The sequence below is a fragment of the Chrysochloris asiatica genome, unplaced genomic scaffold, assembly GCF_000296735.1.
Source record: "Chrysochloris asiatica unplaced genomic scaffold, ChrAsi1.0 scaffold00042, whole genome shotgun sequence".
NCBI classification, from domain to species: domain Eukaryota; kingdom Metazoa; phylum Chordata; class Mammalia; order Afrosoricida; family Chrysochloridae; genus Chrysochloris; species Chrysochloris asiatica.
Genome location: NW_006408560.1, coordinates 15181193 through 15194332, shown reverse-complemented (window position 1 = coordinate 15194332; position 13140 = coordinate 15181193). Strand labels below are relative to the sequence as shown.

At 39.1% G+C, this 13140-nt stretch overlaps 1 protein-coding gene across 1 annotated transcript in view; it reads left to right on the top strand.

Moving 5' to 3' along the window:
• CCT3 (chaperonin containing TCP1, subunit 3 (gamma)) overlaps window positions 1-12234 on the top strand; it is a 17745-nt gene extending 5511 nt beyond the window's left edge. Inside the window, 10 exon segments of the mRNA XM_006878337.1 lie at window positions 2687-2804; window positions 5571-5757; window positions 6446-6467; window positions 6470-6594; window positions 8293-8425; window positions 8601-8682; window positions 10095-10275; window positions 10726-10971; window positions 11296-11427; window positions 12130-12234. Of these exon segments, the coding sequence (XP_006878399.1) occupies window positions 2687-2804; window positions 5571-5757; window positions 6446-6467; window positions 6470-6594; window positions 8293-8425; window positions 8601-8682; window positions 10095-10275; window positions 10726-10971; window positions 11296-11427; window positions 12130-12234 (1331 nt within the window).
• Window positions 12235-13140: the final 906 nt, after the last annotated feature.

Sequence of the window (13140 nt, the reverse complement as noted above, 5' to 3'; positions counted from 1 at the left end):
TGGACCATGGTTGAACTTAGCCCATTTCTTCATTGCTGCCTTTTTACTTACCCCTCTTTCACTCACCAGTAGACCAGTGTGGTTGTCAGCAAGCTTACATGCCTGCTTATGTGTTCCCTTTGAATTTCAGTCTTAGAGGGGATAACATTCTTAATTTTAATGAACAATCTTTCATTTCCTATGAGATCATAAGGATCACTCTCTTCAGAAAATTGTATATTGCTTTTACTGAAAAATTATTTGCTGTACTAGGGAGCTTCCAAAAGTTCATGGGAAATTTTCATTATCTTTCCATTGCATTTTTCATGAACTTTATAAGTTTTTGTGAATTGAGTGAAGGTTTTAGTAAATCATCAGTCCCACATTCAACAAATTATACAGGTCATTTAATTATGATTGCAGTCCCCATCACGTACTATCAGTTAACAGTATTTACCTCTGTTCACTTTTACTCCTGCACTCTTCTCTATGTCTTCCACTGTCTACCTTCATCTTTCTTCTGCCAACCTCTCTCTTGTTACATATTTTTTCCTTATTAACAAGTGTCTTCCTTCCTCCCCAACCCCTCGTAATTGGGTTCATTTTTTTTAAAAATCCAGTTGCAGCAACACATTGTTAGTGAATGACAAAATAACTTTTAAGTAAATGAATGCCAGTTTATAGTGTTGGCTCACATGCCTAAGATGTTAGTCTTTACAGCAAAATTATAAAATTATTTATATATTGCCTTTGTGTTGATTTTTGAGAATGGTGAGTTGAATGGAAATTTGTCTTGAGTTATTACCAGTCACATCTGTAGATCCAGTTCCTTTCAGGGTTGAGAATTACATGTGGTTAATTCTGAACTTTAAAAAAAAACTGGAATAGCTTTCTTTACTTGAGAGAATGAAATAGAAAAGATTTTGTACTCAGCCTCACCTTTCCCTCTTACATTTCCTTTTTAGAAACAAGTGTGTGTCTGACACAAATTTTAAAAGAAAGGGAATATTTTACCACTAATACCTTATGCAGAGGGCAAATTTTAATACATTTTTGTGGATAATTCTAAGTATAAAGCTTTTTTTTCTTTTTACTATCAGCAGCTTGACTATATCCTTAGGTGCTGAGGATGTAACAAACATGTCAGTTTCTCTTCATGTATTTTTCTTTCTATTTTAGAGTCTTGGGAAAAGTTTCCTCTTAGCTGATAACATTTAATTAGAAATACCAATAACAAAAGTAAACTTTAGGATCAGTCTTTTGACAATAGGTTAGATACAAACTTTTTTTAAATGAATTAACTTGTACAAAGTATAAAATGTAGAATAGTATTGTTGTTTGCCATTGAGTCAGCTCCAACTCCTAGCAACCTTACCCTTAACAGAACAAAATGCTGCTCAACCCTGCATCATCTTCACCTTTGTTGATATGCTTAAGTTCATTGTTGGGAATATCGTGTAGTACTTTGCAATGTGGGGGTTCATCTTCCAGCAGTATATTGGACAATACTGCCTTTTGATTATATGTTGGATGTTTTTTTTTTTAATTACTGTGATTAAAACATGTACCATCACAACAATTTCTACATGTTCAATCCATGACATAGATGACATTCTTCCAGTGGTGCAACCATTCTATCCTTTTCCACATCATTCCACTGCTATAACATAAACTCCTCAGGGACCCCTAAGCAAAAACTTCGCTTTGCCTTCCTTTTCTCAGCTCTGCTATATATTTGCTTATTTCATGTGTGTTCTTTTGCAATTTATTTTGCTCAGTATGATGTGTTCCAGGTTCATGTTGTGGCATGCATAAAGATTTCATTTCTCTCTATAGCTGAATAGATTTCTCTGTGTGTGTGTGAACACACCACATTTTATTTATTCATTCATCTTTTGATGAACATTTCAGTTGTTTCAACATTTTTTTTAAAATGCTACAATGAACATTGGTTTATAGGTTTCTGATTGCATGCCTGCCTTTTCTTCTTCTGGGTGTATAGCTGGGATTGTGATTGCTGGATCATTTGAAATGGTTTTCTGCAGTGGCTGTACCATTATATATTCCCACCAGCAATGGATGAGGGTTCTAGTTTCTCCACTAAAGAACAGCTTTTGTTTTCCCTTTTTTCATCATCAGTATTCTAATAAGGGTAAGGTGCTATCTTGTAGTTTTTGATTTGCAGAATGGTGTAGCACTATAGGATAAGCATTGGACTGCTCACTAAAAGGTGGGTGGTTCAAACCCATCAGCTGCTCCTTGGAAACCCTATATAGGGTTGCTGTGAGCTGGAACCTACTCAGCAGTAACAATAGCAATACCTACATGCGTATCTTTTCATGTGCTTGTTGGCTGTTTGAACTTTTTTGATAATCCATAGGGTTTTCAACTAGCTAATCTTTTTTTAAGTAGTCACCAGGCCTTTGTTCTTAGTTTGCTTTGTGTGGAAACTCTGCTGAAACATGTCCAACATGCATGATACTGCTGGTTGGTGTTTAAAATGCCACTGGCATCGTTTCCAGCATGATAGTAACGCATAAGCCACCATAGTACAACAAACTGATAGATGAGGGTTAACAGTGGCCAAATGGCAAGTCTTTTGGAAAAATCTGTTTGAGAAAAAGATAATGTGTTTTTAGAAGTATAATAAAGTCTTAACAGCTAGTCACTTTTTAAAAGTAACTTTAGTGTTCATATTCTTTTTCAGCCGGGGAGATGCTGTCTGTGGCTGAGCATTTCCTTGAGCAACAGATGCATCCAACAGTGGTGATCAGTGCGTACCGCAAGGCATTGGATGATATGATCAGCACCCTTAAAAAAATCAGGTATTACGAGGTCCAGAAATGGGTACTGTCAAATTTGAGAGGCCTGGAATGGAAGGTTTATCTGTTCTGTGGTAAAGGAAAGCCAGACACATCTCACACTCTGTGCCAGTTTGTGAGTAGGAGAAATAGAGAAGAACAAAATGAAGAGGGAGCATTCTAAGATACATATCTTAGAGCAGAGAAATAAAAACCAAAGATTGACACAAACAACTAGTTCAAGGGCTAATAAACCAGAGGAACAGCCTTCACTAGCCTGAGACTAGAACTAGATGCAGCATGGCTACTGCTAGTCACCTTTGATTGAGATTACAACAGAAGATCTTACAGTAAGAGAAAACTAGAACAAAACTGAAATTTAAAAGACCATATTTACTGCTTTGAAAGAAACTGGTGGGACCCCTGAGACTATACTCTTAGACACACTGAACCCATCCATCTGAGTTTACCTTTCAGCCAAACGATAGGCCTATAAAGTGAACAGTAACACCTGTGAGAGGCATGCTTCTCAGAATAATCAACCATATGAAACCAAAAAAGCCACATTTGTCCAAAAAAAAAGTTCAAAAGGCAGGAAAGATGGGCAAATGAAAATGGGGAGCCCAGGAAAGAACGCTGTTAAATTGAGGGGTTGCAACTGTCACAAGACAAAATGTATAAACTGTTGAATGAGAAGTGAATTTGCTCTGTAACTTTCACCCAAATTAAAATTAAAATGTCCAGCAAAAGTTGAATAGTTTTGAGGCGATAACATAAGTAAGTTTTAGGAAATAGTATGAGGTACAAAGATAGAAATCTAAAAAGAGCTAGTATCAATTGTTCAAATTATGTTATTTGCAAGCTTCCATGTTAGGCACTGCCATGGGAAACATACAGTAAGTAAGCTGCATATCTTTCAAAGTTATAGATTTTAGTGGGAGAGATGTTAGGAGTTAGATAACTATTTATTTAGGACCTAATATTTTATATCCTATCATTGCATGAATATAGCTAATTCAGTGTTGCTGTCGAGTAAGTTCTAATTACTGACCTGTATAAGATTTCCAAGGCTGTGTATACGCCTTTGTAAGAAAGCCACCTCTTTCTCCTATTGAATGGCTGGTACAGTATTCAGTACTCTGATAAACTACTGTGTATGATGATAGGCAGTTTTCTGCTAAAATGAAAACGAGTGAGATTGAAAATGCTATTTGAAGTTTATTGAATAATTGAAGAATTTGATGTTAGTTTGTTTTCTGAGTACTGACATGGCAATGAAGGAAATGTAGAAATGCACAACTTCTAACTTTGTTATTGTTCTGTCAAGTCAGTTCTGACTCAACCACTGTATAGGATTTCCAAGGAGAGGCTGGTGGGTTTGAACTGCTTATCCATAATGGAAAGCCTCAGCAATGTTTTTGGTACAGCAATGTTTTATTCTTTAAAATATGGTTAGATCAATAGTGTACATAAATATTTAGTAATTAGATGAGTTTAACATTGTGCTAAGGAGTCCTAGTGTGGTGGTTCAAGCTCACCAGCCGCTCAGAAACCCTACACATTCTCTATGGGTTGGAGCTGATTTGATGGCACTTAACAACAACAACCCTCTGTTAGGAAGTGGAAAATGTACAGTAATATCTCTGTCTAGCATTCTTGCTTCCATAAAATAAATGGCAGGAATGTAGAAATGTCTATACGTTAATGAATTTGTGGAGCTGAATCCTTAGGAAATTCTTTTTTAAGCAATAATTGCTTTCCAGTAATACTTTGGAATGATTACCTCTTCCATAAAATCATAATTCAGCAACTGTTTAGTGATTGTATTTTATGTGCCCTACACTGTTGGAGTTTTGGTGTGCTATACAATAATAAACACTGGACTGCTAACCCAAGGTCCACCAGCCACTTCTCAGAAACTCAATATAGGGTCGCTGTAAATCAGAATAGACTCAAGGGTACTTAACAACAACACTTTTAAAAAAGATTTTAGCAATAGGTGAAAATTTGAACCAGATGTCTTTTTAAACTTTCTATGGTTCTAAATACAGTGAAACCTGAGAGAGCCAGAACTCTACAACACTCTAAGTCTCACCATCAGAAACCTATAATCCTGTGACTAAATAAACACAGTAACAGTAAAACACTATACCAAAACTAAACCCACTGCCATTGAGTCGATATAGTGACCTTTTGTGGGGCTTATGGGACTGTATGTCTTTACAAGAGCAGACAACGTCATCTTTCTCCTGTGAAGCAGCTGGTGGTCCGAATTGCTGGCTTTGTAGTTAGCAGTCCAGTGTTTATTCTAAAGTGCTATTACGGCTCCTTTGCAACACCATATATTATGAGGCTACAGAGATTAGAATCAGTGCTCAAAATGGATACTACAAAGTGATGGTGGATTATCAAGGAACTCACAGAATTGCCTAGTTATAGGATAGGGTTTCCTAGACAAAATGTACCTTGACCCAAGTCTTAAAAAAAAAGTTGAAGAGTTAATTTGGTCAAAGCAAAAGGTAAAGAGCAAGTTATTTGTGTAAGCTCTGTATTTGTGGAGAGTTGTCAGTCATAGGAACAGATTGCTGAGGTACTTGAAACACTTTCTGGGATGGGGTCATTGTAGTCTTGAAAGGAAGGATGGGTGAAGTTTATCTCACAATGTTCTTTTTAGTTTCCCACAAGAGGCTAGATTCCCCTATTTCTACCTCTTGGCCAAATGGATAGTCACTGAGATATAAATAAAGACTTCTTTAAATAGCCTGCTGAGCATGCCATTTCTTTGTGCAGTACCCCTGTTGACATCAATAACCGTGATATGATGCTGAACATCATCAACAGTTCCATTACTACCAAAGCAATCAGTCGGTGGTCCTCTTTGGCTTGTAACATTGCCCTCGATGCTGTCAAAACTGTGCAGTTTGAAGAGAACGGTCGGAAGGAGATTGACATCAAGAAATATGCTAAAGTGGAAAAGGTAAATACTTCCAGTATATATTTTTGGGACAGTACTTCCTAGCATGAATCACCCTACTTAACAAAGTAGATGTAAATCAGAGCAGGATATCTGTAGTTAGAAGATAAGAAAGAAGAATCATATTTGCTGCCTGGAAAACAAAAACCTAAAGAAGATACTTTCATGCTCTACACATGATTCAGGAGGCCTAGGGAAACACTTTTTGGTGTTTCCAGGTTTGTGCATTTGTATACGTATCAGTCACTGTTGGTCAGGATACAAGCCTAACAAAGGCTATATACAATGTGGTGCTAATGTGATTTGTCTCTGACTAGGATCACCAAATCTTCATGCAAAGATGTTTAATAGTTCCAGATTAAATTTTAAAGTAGCAATAATCATTATGGCCAGTAGATGGAGCTCCAAGCATTACATTCTGTAGACATATCTTTAAAGGAACTAGAAGAGATCAAACCCTTTTTAAAAATCTTCTCAAGTCACTAAATATCTTTGGGGTCTCAGTTGACTGTCACATAGAATATCATGGTCCAAGATTGGTGTGGTTCCTAGAGAGGGAAAAAAATGTGATTGCAACCATCGTTGCTTTTTGAGCTTCATGGAAGATACTTTGAAAAATAAACATGTGGAAAGAAGGTTTAGAAATTATCTCCTTTGGGTTGTGGATTAATGTGGGCCTTCTTTTGCTCAGATACCTGGGGGCATCATTGAAGATAATGTGTCTTACGTGGAGTCATGATTAATAAAGATGTGACACACTCACGAATGAGGCGTTATATCAAGAACCCTCGTATTGTGCTGCTGGATTCTTCTCTGGAATATAAAAAAGGAGAAAGCCAGGTAAGATTCCTGGCTTTATTCCTTAATGTTGGTGTCAGAATCTGACTCCTAATAATGGCAAGGTAAATAAATACATGTTAATTGTTTGCCTGTTCTGTGCCAGTTACGGTTCTTTATATATATTATCTCTGCTTCTTACACCACTTTGAAATTGTTGGTATTGGCTCCATTTTATACATTAAGGAATTGAAGCTAAGAGAAGTTAGGTTACTTGCCTAATGAACACAAGTCAGGATTTGAACCCAGTTCTTTTTGGCTTCACTTCTGTACCACCATGCTTGCTTCCTTCCCTAGTACATCTAGAGAACATACAGTAGAAGTCAATTTAGTTTTGAAAGTGCTAAAGGAAAATTTCCAGAGGCCGACTTTATCATTCTCAGGTAAAATAAAGTAATTGATTCTATCCAAACAAGGAAGCCCCCCAGTGAGAGGGACTGGCACAGTGGCAGCAGCAATCAGCTCAACCTTATAACAATGGTCAGGATGGTGCAGAACCGAGCAATATATTGTTCTGTTGTACATAAATGATTATAAGTTGGAACCGACTCAATGGCACCTAACAACAAACGGGAATTATAGAGGATGGTGGCTCTGTAGGATAAGCACTGGGCTGTAAATAAAACTCAAGTCCACTAGGGAGAAAGATGAGGCTTTCTGCTCTTGCAAAGATTTATAGCCTTGGAGACCTTTTGAGTCAGAACTGACTTCACTGCACTTCATGATACAACAACAAAAAAGGGTTTAGATGTGGCACTTTAGGATAAGCATTGGACTGCTAGTCTTAATGCTGTTAAGTGTCTTAAATCAGTTCTGACTCATAACGACCTTGTATAGTGTTTCCAAGAGCAACTGGTAAGTTTGAACTGCTGACCTTATGGTTCACAGTCCAGTGTTGATCCTAATGTAAGTAGTTCACACCCATCAGCCACTCCCTATACTGGGTCACTATGATTCAGAACCTCAACAGCATTTAACAACAAACAAAGATTAAGGAGCCCTGTTGGTGCAGTGGTTAAGTGTTCAGCTGTAAGTAAAAGATTCGAAATAGGTTCAAATCAGTGGTTTGAACCTATCATCCACTCCATGGGTGAAAGACATGGGATGCTGCTGCAAACAACTAATAAGGATTGGGAACGAGAATCAAAGAACTTAACTGGTAAGAAGAAAAGCCAAATACTGACAGGACAGGTAACAAGGAATTCAGTGACCAGAGGCCTTTCTAGGCTATCTCCAGTGACTGACTTGTCACTAAGTTCCAGTTGCTTTATAATGAAATGGAGTGGTTAAACTAGATGATGTTATTAGTGCCCATTGAGTCAGTTCCAACTCCTAGGGACCCTGTGTAGCCCAAGGAACAGCTGATGGGTTTGAACCTGCCACTGTGCAGTTCTAAGTGACCTTGCAGTCTAGTGCTTATCCTACAGTGCCATACCAGGACTCCAAACTAGATGATAGGTCAAAAAAAAAAAAAACTGCACTGCAAACCACAAGCTGGTTCAGATTCACCAGCTGTTCCTCGGAAACCCTGAGTAGGCATCAACTCGACGGCACTTAACAACAACAAAAGAGCTTACAGAGTTTAATGTTAAACTTTCTGGGATTTGTGAGTGGAGCAGGTGGAGGGAATATAGTAATTGGAATGACCTTGAGTTTAGCAGTCCTGAAATTTATAAATTGGAGCTTTTTTTCACAACATAGACTGATATTGAAATTACAAGAGAAGAAGACTTCACTCGAATTCTCCAAATGGAGGAAGAGTACATCCAGCAGCTCTGTGAGGACATTATCCAACTGAAGCCCGATGTGGTCATCACAGAAAAAGGCATCTCAGGTAGGAATATATTTTTTTCTCAACCTACTTAGAGGTAGAAGAGAATGAGTGATCCTCCCCCCCCCTCCAAATAATCTGAACATAATAAATGTGTGATGGTTAGGGTACTGTAAGGATAAAACCAGAACCCAGAGTTCTTGCTTCCAGTGTGACACCTTTACTTTTGGGTTTGCAGATTTAGCTCAGCACTACCTCATGCGGGCCAATATTACAGCCATTCGCAGAGTCCGGAAGACAGACAATAATCGCATCGCTAGGTGAGTAGACCAGGTTAAAATTGGGTTCTTCTTTCCATGTGTTTTCATTTTGTAGTTATATAGCATAGTCATTGTCTGGAAAGGTTTAGTAAAGGTTATAATTAGCCAGATCAGTTATAGGTGAAGATAACCTGAGCTTAGCTGTCTACCATCCTGCCCTCAAGTCCTCTAGCCCAACAATTATCCACTGCATGAGTCTCTTTTATATTGTCCCTAACCATTAATGCACAGCTTATGCTTAGACATCTGTGATCACTACCATGGGAGGTGTCCATTACCGTTCTTAATAACTATTTCTAAAAAGCTTCTTTCTCTGTTGTCATGATGATTCTGAATAATTTAAAATCATTAAGAGTTTCTCTCCCTTAATAAGATTTCCATAATGGTCTGTGTTAACCATCTCAGGATATAGTAGAAGAATCAGTTTCCTTGATTTGAATCTTTGCCCGTTATTTATGTGACTTTAAATTGTATTTCAATACCTGTACAATGTTATTCACTTTTTTTTTTAGTTGTGAAAATATATACATTGGCAAATTCAGCAATTTCTATACATCTGATTCATTGACATTGATTATATTCATGTTGCATAACCATTGTTACTATCCTTTTTCAAAATATTCTACCATCTTTTATACAAATTCAATGTCCCCTAAGTCACTCCCCCCCCCTACAAAACCCATTGTCATCAAGCCAGTTTTGACTCATGGTGACCCATATGAATTCTAAGAGAATATTCATTATTTGCCCTTGTGCAACTGACTTATTTCTCAGTTTGTTTTCAAGGCTCATCCATGTTGTGGCAGCCACCCATGTTTAAAATAGTTTATAAAAAGGATAACTGCCCTTCTGTTTTATGACATAGTTTGTTCTAAAATGACTGTATATACATACATTTGCATGGTTGACCCTTCATGCCTGAGTGGAGGGAGTAAAATGACATTAGTCCTAAATTCATTAAAATTAAGTCATGCATTTACTTAGGTACTTACTAACCTTCCTTCTTGCATGACCTTGTAGTATCTTTAGTTTAGTCCTATTACTGACTTTGAGAACTAATTGGGTAGTACAGGACACATATCTAGAAGTCACCATGTGATTTACATGTTAGATGTGCATGGAGACTCATTTGTCCAGGATACATTTTCGTAACCACAAACTATATTTGAAATTAAAGTATATCTCATTACAGAAGTTGCCTTACATAATGTAAAGTCAAATTCGTTTAACAAAATTTTTCCTATAAAGGTTTGAAAGTCTTTTCACTAGGTAGTCAGAAACTCAAGTGATGTAGAAATGTTTCCAGTAGTCACTTGCCCTTGTTCCTAGCCACAGATCCTAGGGACAAGGGAGGTTGTGGAGGTGGTACAAGTATCTGAAATCATCTAGTTCTTCATCCCCACCCCAAATAGAGCCTGTGGGGCCCGGATAGTTAGCCGACCAGAAGAACTAAGAGAAGATGATGTTGGAACTGGAGCAGGCCTGTTGGAAATCAAGAAAATTGGAGATGAGTACTTTACATTCATCACTGAATGCAAAGACCCCAAAGCATGCACCGTTCTCCTCCGAGGAGCCAGTAAAGAGATTCTATCGGTAAGTCAGGCTTGAAAGTGTGGCCAGGTAAAGTAGCTCATTCTACTTGCTCAGAGTTCACCAGAGAACTGAGAAGTTGGATCTGTATCTCCACTGTTTCCATATTTTTTTTTTTTTTCTAAAATGTTTCCCCCCTCAGTGAAGTTAACTTGCCCAGAGACACTCAGCTAAGCAGGAGAGTGTTCTACTACACCATGTAGTATCATAAAGGATACACCTGGAAAGGAACCGGGTGGGAAGGGGGTGCACAGTAGGGTATAACTCTGGTCTAATGGTCATCACACACCCCACTACCACCTTTTGCTATCCTAAGTTATGTATTCTTCCTTGGTAGTTAGAATCTGCCCTACCCAATATAGTTTACTAACCCTGAGAGTCAGGAAGTCTTTGGTACCTCTGATTTGTCCCTGAGTCATCAAGCTTTGGCTTCATATTATCTGTTTCCCCAAGGAAGTAGAACGCAACCTCCAGGATGCTATGCAAGTGTGTCGCAATGTCCTCCTGGACCCTCAGCTAGTGCCAGGAGGTGGAGCCTCTGAGATGGCTGTGGCCCATGCATTGACAGAAAAATCCAAGGCCATGACTGGTGTGGAACAATGGCCATACAGAGCTGTTGCCCAGGCCTTAGAGGTCATCCCTCGTACCCTTATCCAGAATTGTGGGGCCAGTACCATCCGTCTACTTACCTCCCTTCGGGTAAGTTTCTCTCCATGCCATTCTTTTCTTTTAATGGGATAGGGAAAGCTGTGTATGTTTGGTATAAGGGGATAGTCTGTATCTGTCTATTCAAGTTTTTAAAATAAGCTTGTTCTTTCCTTAAGAATCTCTCCTGTAATTGTTGATTTATTTATTATCATTACTATTTGCCCTTGGTCCCTTACCATTCCTGCTGTCATTACCATTATCCATATCCCTCCCTTACTCATCCAGTATTTTGGATTGTTTTAATATTCCCTGCCAGCTTGCTTTATCCCATATCCCCCCCCCACTAACTACTACTGCTGCTTGTTTCAACTTCAGGCCAAGCACACCCAGGAGAACTGTGAGACTTGGGGTGTGAATGGTGAGACAGGTACTTTGGTGGACATGAAAGAATTGGGCATCTGGGAGCCATTGGCTGTGAAACTACAAACCTATAAGACAGCAGTGGAGGTGAGGCACCCTAAGGCATATGCCATTGTATTTATTTTCTCTTTTGCTAGGACAGCAGATAGGAGAGTGTTCCCATGACACCATGCAGAAACCAGTATATTTGGTCTAATCTTTAAGGGAAGGAGTATTGAAGGCAGAGTTTCACCCAAATCAGAGCTTCAAAACAATTCAGTCTTGGTCTTGGTTGGTGGAATCATAAGCACTGCATAGCAACTAGATCTCATGTATCCGGTCAGATTTTGAAATAGGCAGCAGCAATGCTCTGCTCAAAGATGGTGGCTGACAGACAGTCACTATTTTTTGAGTGGGGCACTGCTGTGATTCCTACTCTTGTTAGAATCCCACACTGAAGCGATCTGGTTGCTATGCAGTACTTATTACACTGCCCTTATTAGCCCAGTCCTGATGAACCATGACTGAACAATTGCAAACTGGTCTGAAGCTCTGCCTAAACTAAGAATATTCTTCCCAAGGAATTCCATCCCCGTCTTATTTTAACTCATACAAAAAACAATGGTAACATAGCATAAGCTGCATCCCTTTTTTAGGGAGAACCACATTTTACAATCAAGACTTTAGAAAGGTAGACTTCAGATACAGTGGTAATTCTGTGAGAGGAAAGAGCTAGGTAATGTGTCTAAGACAAAACAAATGCCCTTCCCATCTCTGCTGACCTCTTTGGGACTATGTTTTTTCTCCTAGACGGCAGTCCTGCTGCTACGGATTGATGACATCGTCTCTGGCCACAAAAAGAAGGGTGATGACCAGAGCCGGCAAGGAGGGGCTCCTGATGCTGGCCAGGAGTGAGCAGTGGGCAAGCGCCCTCAATGCACAGAGCCTGCAGATATTCTTCCATCCCTGAGCTAGAAAGCCAGGGCCACTGTGGATGTCTTTGTTTGGAACGAGATCAGGTTGAGGGGGAGCCCCCAGTCCCTTTCTGACCCAGCTCAGTTTGCAAAAGGCACTGACATGTAATTCTTCTCTATTGTAAGCTTTCCATTTAGTTTGCTTCCAATGATTAAATCTAAGTCATTTGAGACAGTTGTTATGTGTTTTTCAACCTTGGGTCGTGTCTCTACCTCTTGGCAAAGAAGGAAGAAGCTGAAAACCTTACTGGGGAGAAAGGGAAGCGGGAATGAGGCCATTAGTTGTCTTTATTTGTCTCGGGCTGTTCTTCAGGCTTCTCAGTTGATCTTGGTTGGGAAGACCCTTTACATTCACTACCCAAAGAACAGGAGAGACCTGTCCAAACCATTGATGTTCCCCAACTGTGGTTATTATGTAGAATGGCATCCAACACAAGCTAGGGCTCAAGCATTTGTCCTAAAGGACGTTAAAAAAATTGGTACTGCATTCTCTAGCTTTCAGAATACTCCCTGGCTTACCTGGGATGGTGGAGGCTAGGTAGGGCCCCCATTTGATTTCTTCAGTGTTCTTCCTCTTAGCTTCTGGGCCTTCCATCCTACCCTTGGTCTTTATGATTCATACATTCAACCTGTTTATCTCCTCTCTTACTTAAGACTTAATCATAATAAGTTGAACTACTAGGTAGAATGGAGCACGGTGACTCCATAGGATAAGCCCTGGACTGCGAACCACAAGGTCAGTTCAAACCCACCAACTACTCCATGGGAGAAAGATAAGGCTCTCTGCCCCCACAAAGATGTATAGTCTGAGAAATGCTATTGTTGTATAGGGTTTCCACAGTAGCCT